Source organism: Neovison vison, chromosome 8 (assembly GCF_020171115.1).
Source record: "Neovison vison isolate M4711 chromosome 8, ASM_NN_V1, whole genome shotgun sequence".
Lineage (NCBI taxonomy): Eukaryota > Metazoa > Chordata > Mammalia > Carnivora > Mustelidae > Neogale > Neogale vison.
Window position 1 is genome coordinate 123,159,712 of NC_058098.1, and position 12,152 is coordinate 123,171,863.

At 56.3% G+C, this 12,152-nt stretch overlaps 1 protein-coding gene across 4 annotated transcripts; it reads right to left on the bottom strand.

Moving 5' to 3' along the window:
• Window positions 1–439: 439 nt before the first annotated feature.
• On the bottom strand, window positions 440–12,009 carry KHK (ketohexokinase). 4 transcript variants are annotated; one of them, XM_044261905.1, is made up of 9 exons: window positions 11,403–12,009; window positions 7,648–7,764; window positions 5,462–5,596; window positions 5,138–5,272; window positions 3,338–3,410; window positions 2,626–2,772; window positions 1,108–1,196; window positions 815–972; window positions 440–734 (listed from the first exon to the last, which is right to left on the bottom strand). In XM_044261905.1, exons 1-9 carry the CDS (start codon window positions 11,492–11,494, stop codon window positions 649–651), a joined length of 1,032 nt encoding a protein of 343 aa, XP_044117840.1. In that variant the 5' UTR covers window positions 11,495–12,009; the 3' UTR covers window positions 440–648. The 4 variants fall into 4 exon arrangements, with proteins under 4 accessions (XP_044117840.1, XP_044117841.1, XP_044117842.1 ...); XM_044261906.1 differs by lacking the exon at window positions 5,462–5,596; XM_044261907.1 differs by lacking the exon at window positions 5,138–5,272.
• Window positions 12,010–12,152: the final 143 nt, after the last annotated feature.

A 12,152-nucleotide genomic window follows, 5' to 3' on the forward strand; every position in this document is an offset into this window, starting at 1 on the left:
GGACCATGAAGCCGCCACCAAACCACAGAGTAGGCTCCCTGCCCACTGGCCTGTCAGGTTGGCTCAGCCATGGGGACAGTCTCGGAGCCGCAGCCCAGGGATCCAGAGGAGGTTTTCTCATGGCTTGTTAATTTGGAACGGTCCCTGGGTACAAGGAGACAAGTGTCCTCCCCAGCCAGGAAGGCCCAGGGTCTCTACCCATCCCCTGTGGCTCCTCTTCCCCAGAACCGGCTGGGTCTCCACCGAGGGCGTGGCTGGTGGCAAGTAGGGGGTGCTTCCCGCTGCTCTTGAGCGGGCCGCCCCCCTCTGGGCCTCCGCAGGGAGGTTCATTGGAGGAACAGAGAAGAAGAGGGTGAAGGGCTGTAGCATCAAAGCATCTGGCATCCCCAGCCAAGCAGTTTGGACATCAAGGACAGACAGACTGGCGGAAGGAAGCGGGCCCTGGGGTGGAAGGTTTATTTGCTCTGTGGCTCAGCAGAGACACCAGGACACAGGCGGAGCACCGCACCCCCAGCCTGCATCTGCCCAGGGGGCGTGCAGCGCAGATGCCGGGCTGCATGGAGTGGGGAAGAAGGCAGTGGTGGCTGGGAAGGCGCCAGCCTCCAGGGAGGGGGTGCTCTGAGCCGGGGCCCCCCCGCCCCAGGGCGGTCACACGATGCCGTCAAAGCCCTGCAGGCCGCACTTCTTACCGGCCACCTGGCAGCCGAACCTCAGCGCCTCCTGCATACTGTGCCCTGCGGGGACAGAGGGCTGGCTCAGCCTGGTCCTCTGGGCAGGGGCGGGCCTCACCCGGCGGCCTCCCTCGCGTACTCACCCTGGGACAGGCTGAAAATGACTGAGGCGTTGAAGGTGTCTCCGGCCCCCAGAGTATCCACCACTCGGGGCGGAGGGAAGGCGTCGGAGTGCAGCAGCCGTCCATCGGGGCCCAGGGCATCGGCGCCCTGCTCAGCCCAGGCGCAGACAAGCACCGCCCTGCAAGACCCTCCACTCAGCTGGGTGGGCGGCCCAGCCCTGGGGCCCAGCCTCAGGGAGGTGCTGCCCCCGACCCGGGACCAGACTCCCTCACTCTGCACACCTAGGGCCCCTTCCCGGCTTCCCCCTACTCACCCTTTCCTCACACGCCCGTACAAGCCCCTCAGGGCCTCCCTCGCTGACAGGAACCCCAGATGCTTGGCCACATCTTTGCTGACAAACACCTGCAAGCGGTGGCGAGAGGCTGAAGGTCACCCTAACCTAGCCCGGCTCAGTCTCTCACCACCAGCGGCCCAGCGTTGCCCCCGTATTATATGCCGCTCCTCCAACACGGCCGCCTAAACGTAGGAGCTGCCTGACCCACAGGAATGCGTATTCATACTCGCTCAAGATGTACTGGAACACAGCCCGGCACAAAAGCCCCCGGTTTATTTGGTCTAAGACCAATGAATTTCCCTGCAGCTGGATACCCAAAGCGAGCCTTGAGCGCCATCTTGCGGTGAAAGCCAGCACTGCTGAGTTACACGTCCGGCTCTCAGGAGGGGTTTGCTTTGTTTTGTTTTCCTGATAAAACTGTTCCCCGGGCGGGCGTCTGGGTGGCTCGGTGGGTTAAGCCTCTGCCTTCGGCTCGGGTCATGGTCTCAGTCATGGTTTCAGGGTCCTGGAATCAAGCCCCACGTTGGGCTCTCTGCTCAGCAGGGAGCCTGCTTCTCCCTTTCTCTGCCTGCCTCTTTGCCTCTCTCTGTCAAATCAATCAATCAATCTTTAAAAACAAACAAACAAACAAACAAAAAACTATTCCCTCCCGGTCTAAAATAAAGGGGCAGGAGCTGTAGAGCTCCCTCCACACCAGCTACACATTAGAATTTCCAGAGTGAGTTTTGCTGAAAGATACTTCAGCCGAGCTTCACCCCTACCACTCAGCTAAAAACCCTGGGTATGGCTCAGGCATCCAAGCCACTGGGGAGGCCCAACCAGCTTGGGCAACGATGCGAGGATTGTCCCGCAGAATTCACTTCCATCCCAGCATTACCCAAATTTACCTTATGCAAGTCCCCTCCCCATCCTCCCTCAACCCTGAGTGGCTCCCACTGCCTGCCACCCACCCCAGAGTTGGCGGACACCCCGGAGAACTGTCCTAGTCCCTCATTTGACAGAGGAAAGGGCTGAAGAGGCCGGGAGAGGAGACGCTCCCATGCAGGGTACTCCGTGGCTAGCTAGTAGCCCTCTGGCTACTCTCACACCCACTGGGATGCAGAAATTTTGCTCCCTGGCCACCACTGAGGCCTGCAAAGGAGTCCAAAGCTGGGGGCCTGCCTCTTTGACCTCCACCTGCTAATGACACCAAGCCATCCCAGATGTGGTGGGCATTCCCAGTAACCAAAGGAACGGCTGGTTCCTTTAAGACCTAAATGAGAGGCACCTGGGTGGCTCAGGAGGTTGAGCGTCTGCCTTCAGCTCAGGTCATGATCCCAGGGTCTTGGGGTCAAGCCCTAGGCCAGACTCGCTGCTCAGCGGGGAGTCGGCTTCTCTCTCTCCCTCTGTGCTCTCTCTCTCATGTAAACACTTTTTTTTTTTTAATCTTAAAAAAAAATATAAAAAACCACCCATATGAGCTGGATGTGGCAAGGAGAAGCTGCGTGGGCCACTCACCACATCTCCATAACCAAACAGTTGGAACAGCTCCTCCCGGGGCTTCTCCACCTCCACAGACACGCGGATCTTCTGGGCCGGAGGCTGCGAGGCGTTGTGCTGTTCTATCCGCTGCAGCATCTTCACCTGCTCCGACGCGTTCCGGCCCTGGGGTGGGGCGGGGCGGGGCGGGTTGGCTCAGGACAAGCAGGGCAGGGCCAGGCCTCTGACTCCTCCCTCCCTCCCTGCTTGGACTCTGGGTCAGGCTGGATAGGGGCGCCCGGAAGCTGGGCAGGAGCTGCATCCTAAGTTTCAAAATTCTAGAGCAGTCATTGACCTTGGAGACCTTATGACCCGTCCCCTGATTTCACCGAGGAGGAGATAAAGGAATAAAAGACCTTTCTAAAGACACATGGTGAATTAAATGACAAGGCTAGAACTCGAACTCAGGATTTCTCTCAGTGTGGAGGAGGGGGGCAGCCCCTAAGGCAGAAAAGCACGGATCTTGGCCTAGAGCCCGTTTCCTGCTTCTGGTGCCTACATTCTGCTGTGTGAACCTGAGTACGGTGTTTTCTGGGCCTTAAAACACAGAGCAAGATGGAGAGGGGATGAGGGGGCTCAGAGTCATTGATCTTGAGGGTACTTCATGGGTCAAAAAAACTAAGAAGAAGGTGGAAAACATGGAGGGCTGGCGGGTTGAGTCCCTCAAAACACAAGGTAGGGCAGGACTTGCCTCAATGTGGATCCACTTGAACCGGGTCAGGTCAACCTTTTCAAAGTCTGTAGCAGACACATCTGGCAGGTTCCTAAGTCACAGGAGAGGAAGGAGAGAGAAAAAGCATGGTGAGGTCGGCCAAGGCCGGAATCTCCAACTGGCCGCTGGGGCCCCCATGCCTGGTGCCGCCTGCAGCATGGCCAGAAGCCGGATCTCCCACAAAGGCATCTGAGGCTCAACTCCGGGACAGGCCCTTTCCAGGCTAACCTCCTGACCACTCCTTGCCCTACTGCCTCCATCCAGGTGGGGGGCTGGAGGCAGTTTGCTGGGGTGCCCTTTGAGTATTAACTAAGTTGTGAACGCAAATGCAGCCTGGGTCAAGATTCAATTGAGTGAGCTTTGGAGACCACATCTCCCAGAATACTATAAGAGCACCAGGGACTACAATTCCCAGAATTCCCCCTTGCCAGCGGCACAGTTTAGCTCCCAGCAGTGGCCCCACCAGGGTTCTAGGTTTGGCAGCTCCATGTTGCAACCCTGAGGTCAAGGCTGGTGCTTGAGGACTAGTCTAGGTTTGGCTGACTTAGATTTGGAGATCTGGGAAGGGTCAGCCTTGACCAGAGACCTACCCCAAACTATGCCCTCCCCTCTACATTCTGCAGCTGAATCCATCTAATTAACTAGGTATGTACCTGGGCCTTTCAAAGGCTGCTTGCCCATTGGTAAGTGGTCCAAACCCTCCAGCCTGCTGCAGCTGGAGGTAATGTGTGTGGATATCCCTGCACTGAGGCCAGTGGGCAACAAATGTTTCCCCTCTGAGCTCCTCTCCTCTTCCTGTGAATACCCACGTGGTGTCCTTGATCAAAATTGCAGATTGTTGCTTAATGGGCAGATAACTAGGGCTGCCTAGGAGAAGGTCATTGCCAGCACATATGCCCACTCACTTATACACTGGGACACAGGGAGCCCAGAGACCACTGGCCATAAAGCTTGTTCTAATATAATTACCCCTTCTCCCCCAGATCCAGGAGTCATGTTAGGCATGTAGGGACACCCTGAACCCCAGGACTGCTGGGTGTGGACCATCTTAGTCCTAAAATAGTATCTGGCACACACTAGGTTCTTAGGAAACTAAACGTGTGGGATTCTTCAGGAGAGAATCTGGGACAGATGAAAAGGATCTGGGTCCAAAGGGCCTCTCCCTGATAGCTTGGGACTTTAAAGGAGATCCTTGCCTCCTAGTTAACATAGCATCTGATGGCCCTGGTCTACCAACCCAACGATGCCCTTCCCTCTGCTTCAGTGAGGCATGAATTGTGTGTGGCTTTTGGCCTGGCGTAATATGCAGGGAACTTTGTAGTGGGCTCATCTCTTCTGAACACCCAAACCCATCTCCTTAGTGCCATGCTGCAGGCTGGCAACTCTGGGGGCTGAGCTCAGAAATTCCAGTGGGTCCCCATCAGGGCTTAAGATGGGTGGACTCCCATCTCCCACCATCCCTCTCTCCTCAGAACAATTTCCCCCACACCCACTCCCGGGCTGCTGATTGACCAATTATGGCGGAATCACACCATGAATTATGTTTTGCACAGGCTTGCCTGCCCATCCTTGGTGTTGACCAAGGCCAAGTCATCGGAGCAAAGCACATCTCTTCCCACCTCACTTCTCCCCTAATTGAAAACAATTGAGAAATCACTGAACAGGTTGGCATGGGGATGATTTCTGGTACAAAGAGAGAGGCAGCTTGCCGGGATGCCCCGGTGGCAAGTGAGGGAACTGATTGGTGGGCCGTGCCAGGGCGAGGCCAGGGGGCCTTACGTGTCGTAGAGCACAATGGTGCGGGAGCCATTGGAGTTGTTGACGATGCAGCAAGAGCACGGGGTTTCCCCTCTGCCCTGCCAGGCCACCTGGGACACATCCACGCCCCGCTGCCTGAAGTCAGCCACCAGGAAGCTTGGGGTGGAGCCCGAGTCAGGGGAAGGGCAAGGAGACACCGATTAGAGCCTATGAGTGGCCTGGACCTCCTGCAGGGATGGGGAGGGGGTGCTGGAGCACGTGGGCCTCTGAGAGAAGAAGGGTCCTGTTCTGAGAGTTAGTGACGGTGACAGCGGCAGCTGGCAAGGCGCAGACCGGCATACAAACCTGTAGGCATGCAGGATGGTGCGGCTACCAGTGGCCTCGCTGATGATGACCGTGGAGATGGGGACAGAGCCCGTGGTCTGAGAGACTGTGTAGCGGAGGTCCACAGAATAGCGGCGGAGGTCATCCAGGACAAAACTGCCGGGATGGAGCAACCCGGGGTGGGGGGGGAGGTGCGGCTCGACAAAGGTTTGGGGACTGGAGGGTCGGTGGCAGGACCGCAGGGGACCCTGGAGGCAAGCGGAGGGGGCCAGGAGGGAACTGGAAACCACCATGCCGCCCCAGGCTGTGCAAGGGGGCAGGAAAGGCAGGGGCGCATAGCCTGGAACTCAGTGAGAAAAACACCTAGGACGTTCTTCTAGAGCCTGATTAAAGTAAACTCCAGGACTGCACCTGTCCCTTTGGTCTGGCTCAAGCCAGAAAGGATGTGCTGAAGTCCGTGGAACTGGATGGGGTAGATCTGGGGCCTAGAGCATGTGCGCCCTGTTTGAACAAAGCAGGCGAGGGCACCGTGGCCAGTTTCATGCAAAGCCTAGGCAGAATTAATAATTACCAAGGTGGTACTTTGCCCCCTAGCTGCCCTCTACACACTCATCCTCTCCATGCTCTTCTCTGAAGGCCCCTGCCATGCTGTGATTCCACACCCGCCTCCGTGATGCCCAGCCAGAAAGCGGTGCTGCCTTGGGGAGCCCACCCACAGCCCTCTCCCCTCGCTGCGTGGTGAGCCCTCCAGGCAGAGAGCTGGCTCCCACGGCCTAATGCTCCACACAGTGGAGCCCCTGGTGCGGGACTCTTACCCCAGGATCTCCTCCGATCAGCGGGAGCAGGAGGTGGCCCCTCGGGGAGACTGCACCCACAGAACAAGGGGGCCAGGCCCACGTTTCCTGGCCCTCTCTGGACACAGTATCCTGGGACCTCTAGTCCAGCCACCATCCTGACCTTTCTCACTACGGCCGGACCCCGCTTCGGCAACACCGAAGCTGGATAATACAGACCAAATTGGGACCAGCTCGGGGCGTCCCTCCTCATCTCACCCCTCAAGGATCCTTTAAATAGGAATTTCCCCAAAGCACACCAACTACGGTTTGGTTTTCCAAATGCCTTTTTGCACACACAGTGCCTGGCATGTGGTAGGGGCTCATTCAATGTTTCAATGTTTTGAGAATCCGGAGGGGCCCACCTCCCAGCATTATGGTTCCATAACGGAGAGTCCACGACCCTGAGTGAGAGCCATGCAAAACTCAGGTTTTGCCTCTTGCTGGGAAGGAAGACAGCCACTGAAGAAAGTTAACAAGTGACCAGCCCTTGATTCCAGGTCCTTCTGCCCAACTCACAGGAAAGGCCCTTGTCTCCCGATCTCTTTCGTGCCCATTCACCAAGAAAGGGAATCTGGCTGCAGCTCAGGGGGCTAGGCGTGGGCAGCAGCCCCCCTGAAACCAGGGTTCAAAGGGCTAAGCTTCACAGGCCCGCAAGCTGGCAGCCTGCTCTAGTGCCCACAGTGGGCAAAGTGTGGGCCTCACCTCCTGATAAGCATTTGCTGAATTGGCAGTGCCAGGGGTCAAAGGGCTCTTGGGTCCCGGCAGCAGCCAACACAGAGAAAGTGTGGGGGCCTCACAGCTAGTGAGCCGAGGCCTGGGTCTGGGCCCAGCGTTAGCATGTGGCTTCAGGGTGTCCTCGGGCAGGGTGCTCTTGTGGCTTCAGTGAACAACAAGGACACGAACACTGGCTCTGCCCTCTCAATGGGGAAAGGAACTGTGGGCCTGAACCCTAGGACGACGGAGGTTGGACATCCCTGGGGGAGGATGGGTACGGCACGTCCCTGACTGCCTTCTGCCGCAAGCATAGCCAGGACCACGGGGGATGGAGAAGGGCAAAGTCATATCCAGCGCAGAGTCTGTTGGAAGCAAGGAAGGAAGAGGTGGGAAGCTGAGCAGGCTCTGGAGAGGGGCGGAGGCAACAGGCTGTGGAAAGCTTTAACAGAGAGCATTAACACCTGAGCCGCAGATAAGCCACGCCGGTCTAGGATGCTGGTACTCTACTCCGCCCCTCCCACTCTGGATCCAGAGTTAGCCCACACCCTACTTCTTCCAGCCTGCCCTCCACCCCAACCCCCCCCCTCCCGTGGGTCAAGACTTCCTTCTTTGCCCCCCACCCTGCGGGCAGGCCTTCCTGCTCCCTCCTCCACTCACTCAGCAACGTGGCCCGGGGCCAGCGAGCCCATGAAGGCACAGGGGGCTCCGAGGAGGGACAGGACAGTGCAGGAATTGGATGCGTTCCCTCCGCGCTGCCATCTTTGGGACAAGCACCTGCAAAACATGCGGAGGGTCCCTGCAGCTCTGGCAGGCTGGGGCCTGGTGAAGCAAGGCCGGCCACGGTGCCCTGGCTAGGACCCATGACACGCCTGAGCTGGGAGCTCTCCCTCAGAAAGCACCTCGCCCGGCCTTCTCATTTTCACGCACTCGGGTCCATCGCAAAGGAGGGCTCCAGGAGGGTGACTCCGTTCTCCCTTACGATGACCGGCCTCTCCCAGAGGCACAGAGCTGCCATACCTTCAGCCCTGACTGCTGGAGAGCTCCAAGTTCCTCCTCTCACAGCTGTCAGATCGGCCCCCTGCTCCCGTCTCCGGGGAGCCCGCTTCAAAAACTCAGGTTAAAATAAGTAAGACCGGGAGCAAAACCGGATATTGAGATCATTTAAGTGGGGGGTGGGGAGGGAAGGGGGAAGCTGACTTATGTAAGAATGTCAAAAGTTAAAGAGCTTATTGGATGAAGACCAGTTTTTCTCCATTTTTTGGTTTCCTCCTTTCAGCTTTATTGAACTATACTTGTCATATAACATTCTATAAATTGAAGATACACAGCATGATTGGAAACGGGGATATTGCAAAAATGATCACCACAGTAGGGTTCGTTAACACGCCATCCCGTCACATGGTTACCTTCTTTCCTTTAGTCTTTCTCTGTCTTGACTGAAAATCTAACTCAAGGTGTACGCGGACACTGCTTGGAGGCTGCCAACAACAAAACTATGACTTTGGCGCATCGAAGCACTATCATGGTGTCTCCCTGTGCACCCACAATCCTGTGGGGTCAACAGCGCCCGGCTGCTGGTTCTGTTCTTCCAAAGAGAACACTGTGGCCAGTTCCCATAAGAACCACTTATCAAGGGGCACCTGAGTGGCTCAGTTGATTAAGCCACTGCCTTTGGCTCAGGTCATGATCTCAGTGTCCTAGGATCAAGCCCCGCATTGGGCTCTTTGCTCAACAGGGAGCCTGCTTCTCTCTCTCTCTCTCTCTCTCTCTGCCTGACTCTCTGCCTACTTGTGATCTCTCTCTCTGTCAAATAAATAAATAAAATCTTAAAAAAAAAAAAAAAGAACCACTTATCAAGAGAAATTCACGAAGCAGAATTTTTGGGCTAAGTTATTCTGACACAAAGACTTAATCCCGAAGTTCCCTTTGGTCTTGGGAAAAGGGGTCCATGACCTCACTGGGAAGGATACTAATTTGTAAAGGGACAAACATTTCATGAGCTAGGAGCTTTAGAGAAATTTCATGCAGATTAGAACAGGGGAGCTTCGCGGGACGTGAGTGACTCTCGGGATCACATCCATAGTCAGGGACGGAGCGGCCATCCAAATCCAGTGGCCTGACTCCACAACCACAGCCATGCACTGTGTTGTGTAGTTGTGAATAGAACGTCCTTAGCCCCCAGCTTGGATGAGGTTTCGAAGAAAGGGGCTGCAATTTTACTTTGTGGAAAGCCTTCAGCGTCACACTGATACCCAACTTCCTGTGCAGAAATGCCCTGCTGAGCATGAGGACACTTTCTGGAAAGCTCTTCTTAGCCTGGACTCTGGGAGGAAGGGTCATAACTCAGGGGTCTGGCTGAGTTCCAGGTGGTGGCTCCCGAGAGTCCCCAGATCCTGGGGAGCCCAGGACCTTGGGACAGGTGGGGCTGAAATGCCTGGGCAGGTCTGGGTCCTCACTTGGGCTTGCTCTTCTGGGAGGCACAGGAGTCCAGGAGGTGGGCCAGGTGGGCTGGGCATGAGAGAGAGAGAGAGAGAGAGAGAAAGAAAGAGAAGGAGGTGCCCTAAGGACAACCACACCATTCTGCAGAGGAGAAGAGCCATGGGTCTGGGGGAGGGGGAGGTACACCCTGAGAGCAGGGGGCATGGAGAATATGGTGGGAGGTCTCTTTAGAGATGTTGCAGTGGCCACCTTCAGAATGAGCCCATCCTGGTGGGAGCTAGCAGGATCTCCTTATCCTAGCCTCTCCAGGTAAGTAAGCTCAAAGGGAATGGGACTGCAACTGTCATTGAAAGTGACACTCCATGCTGGGTCTTCCCGGGGCCCAACAGTCCTTGGGAGTTGCGGCCTTGGAACCCACACTGTTCTCTTGAGAGGAGGCCGAACTCCTCACTGTGTCTGCATCCTGCGGCCGGCTGGCTTGACCTACCTAGGTCTGCAAAGCAGCCGACCCCTGTACCCCTCCCCCACTGTCCCTGCCCACCCTGGCAAGGGCTCTAAACTCTGGCAAACAGAGCAGCCCAAAGCAAAGGGTCAATTCCATGAGATGGGCAGCAGCGAAGGGAGAGGGAGCTCAGGAGATGACAGACGGCTGGAGCACTAGATCCCTATGAACTGTAATTACTGCTCTGCCACTCATTAACTAAGTGGCCTTACAATAATTATTTAATTTATCCACAGAGGTAGCTGGCTGTTTCCTCATCTGTAAGAAGACGATTTGACTGATCCTTACACATTTCCCATGGGCTGCTGTACAGAAAGTATGTGACCGTGCTGGGTGGACTCAGAGCTTGCAGACTACCGGGGTCTCTCTCCTCATTAAAAGAGGGAGAACTGGATATTCACGGCTATGAGTGCTTAGAGTGTCCTGAGTTCAACCTTGAACTAGCCTTTTATCCAATTCTTGACAGAGAAAGCTGAGTGCCAAGCAGCAATTGTCGGGATTCTAAGCACTAGACAGCACCAAGGGAAAGATCTGGATTCCACCCCAGAGAAATGCTCTTCTGGGATTACAGTGTAATGGTGAGGTTCTTATTAAGAGTAAATACAAGGGTCGGGGTGCCTGGGTGGCTCAGGGGTTGGGCCGCTGCCTTCGGCTCAGGTCATGATCTCAGGATCCTGGGATCGAGTCCCGCATCGGGCTCTCTGCTCAGCAGGGAGTCTGCTTCCTCCTCTCTCTCTCTCTGCCTGCCTCTCTGCCTACTTGTGATCTCTCTCTGTCAAATAAATAAATAAAATCTTAAAAAAAAAAAAGAGTAAATACAAGGGTCAATGAGTGACTCTTTGACTTCTACAGGACAACCAAAAAAGATGTTGTTCATTGATTTTGTAAAAAGGACTTCTGGTAAACTCTTGGAATTTAGCACCAGGGAAACGTTGGTCATGGCACAGGAACCGGCTCTATCCATAACCCACAGAAGTTCTAAATTTGGCTCTAGTGCCAGCAAGCCCTGAAGCTAGAGTGAAGTTCAACACCATGGTTTGAGGTGTCCCTGCACTCTATCTGTGCATACTTAACATGGTAAGCTACCTCAAAATTTATTTAAGAAACAGATGAGATATACGTAGTAGATAAATTAGAAGTGACCACTGGTGAGAGACAAGTGTGTCGGTCTTTTGGTCCTGCCCCTTATTAGTTACATGCCCTTGGATAAATCACTTCATCTCAAAGGAGCTTCTAAACTCGGATAATGATTCCTGAGACGGAAACTGCCAGCACAGTGCTATCCAAAGCCTGGGTCTTACTATGAAGGGCCTCAATTCTTTCCCCAGGTCCTCTGAGGCGGAGGGCACGGGATACCAGCTCCCGAGGCTGGCCTCGGCCCCGCAGACCTGGGGTTGGGGTCTTGGCTACAGGGCTCAAACGCGGGGCTGCAGCGGCCCCAGGAGTCTCCGAGGGGCCCGGGCGCCCCTACCTGCTGTCCGTGTCCTCCTCCGGGTACTTGTCCACTACATTGATGATGTCCAGCACCACCAGCCCCACGCACAGGATCTGCTTGTCTTCCATGAGGCTGCGCCCGGAGCTTTCTGCCCGCCTGGCTGACGGGGTTCCTCCTGGGCTCTGCCTCTTATCCCAGAGGTTTGCGTCCCCGCTCCTGGGGTTGCCTTGGCTCCTCCTCTGCGTCCCGAGCTCCTCCCCCAGGGAGCCTGCTGCAGCCTCCCGCAGGGAAATAAAGGAGCAGGGCCCTTCTCCTCACGCCCAGGGATTCAAGCGGGCCTGGGAGCGCAGACCCCGAGGTCTTGGTCCCCGGCTTCCCCTCAGCAGGTGGCGTGGCCCAGCAGATGGCAAAGCCTCCCACTTCTCGGCCTCAGTGTCCTCACTTGTCAGACAGGCTCGGAGCTAATGCAAACCTCTCTCAAGCGCAGCTAGGCCATCTTCTGAATGCAAAAAAAGGGCAGTACTAAGGCACCCCCTGCCCCTCCCTCTCCTGCACGGGTGCCTCGCACTGCAGGCCCTAGACCCGCAGACACCTGAGCCGGGCCTGGCAGCCGCGGCCCGACCCTTTCAGCCCCAGCCGTCGCTCGCGCCGTCTGCGCCCCGCCCCCGAGGTCCAGCCAATTCCAGCTCGAGGCCCCGCCTCCGTCGCGGAGGCAGCGGGGGCCGCTAGGCTAGAGGCGGCGGTCACGTGACGGGCGTCGGCTCCGAGGTCCCCCTGGCGGACGCC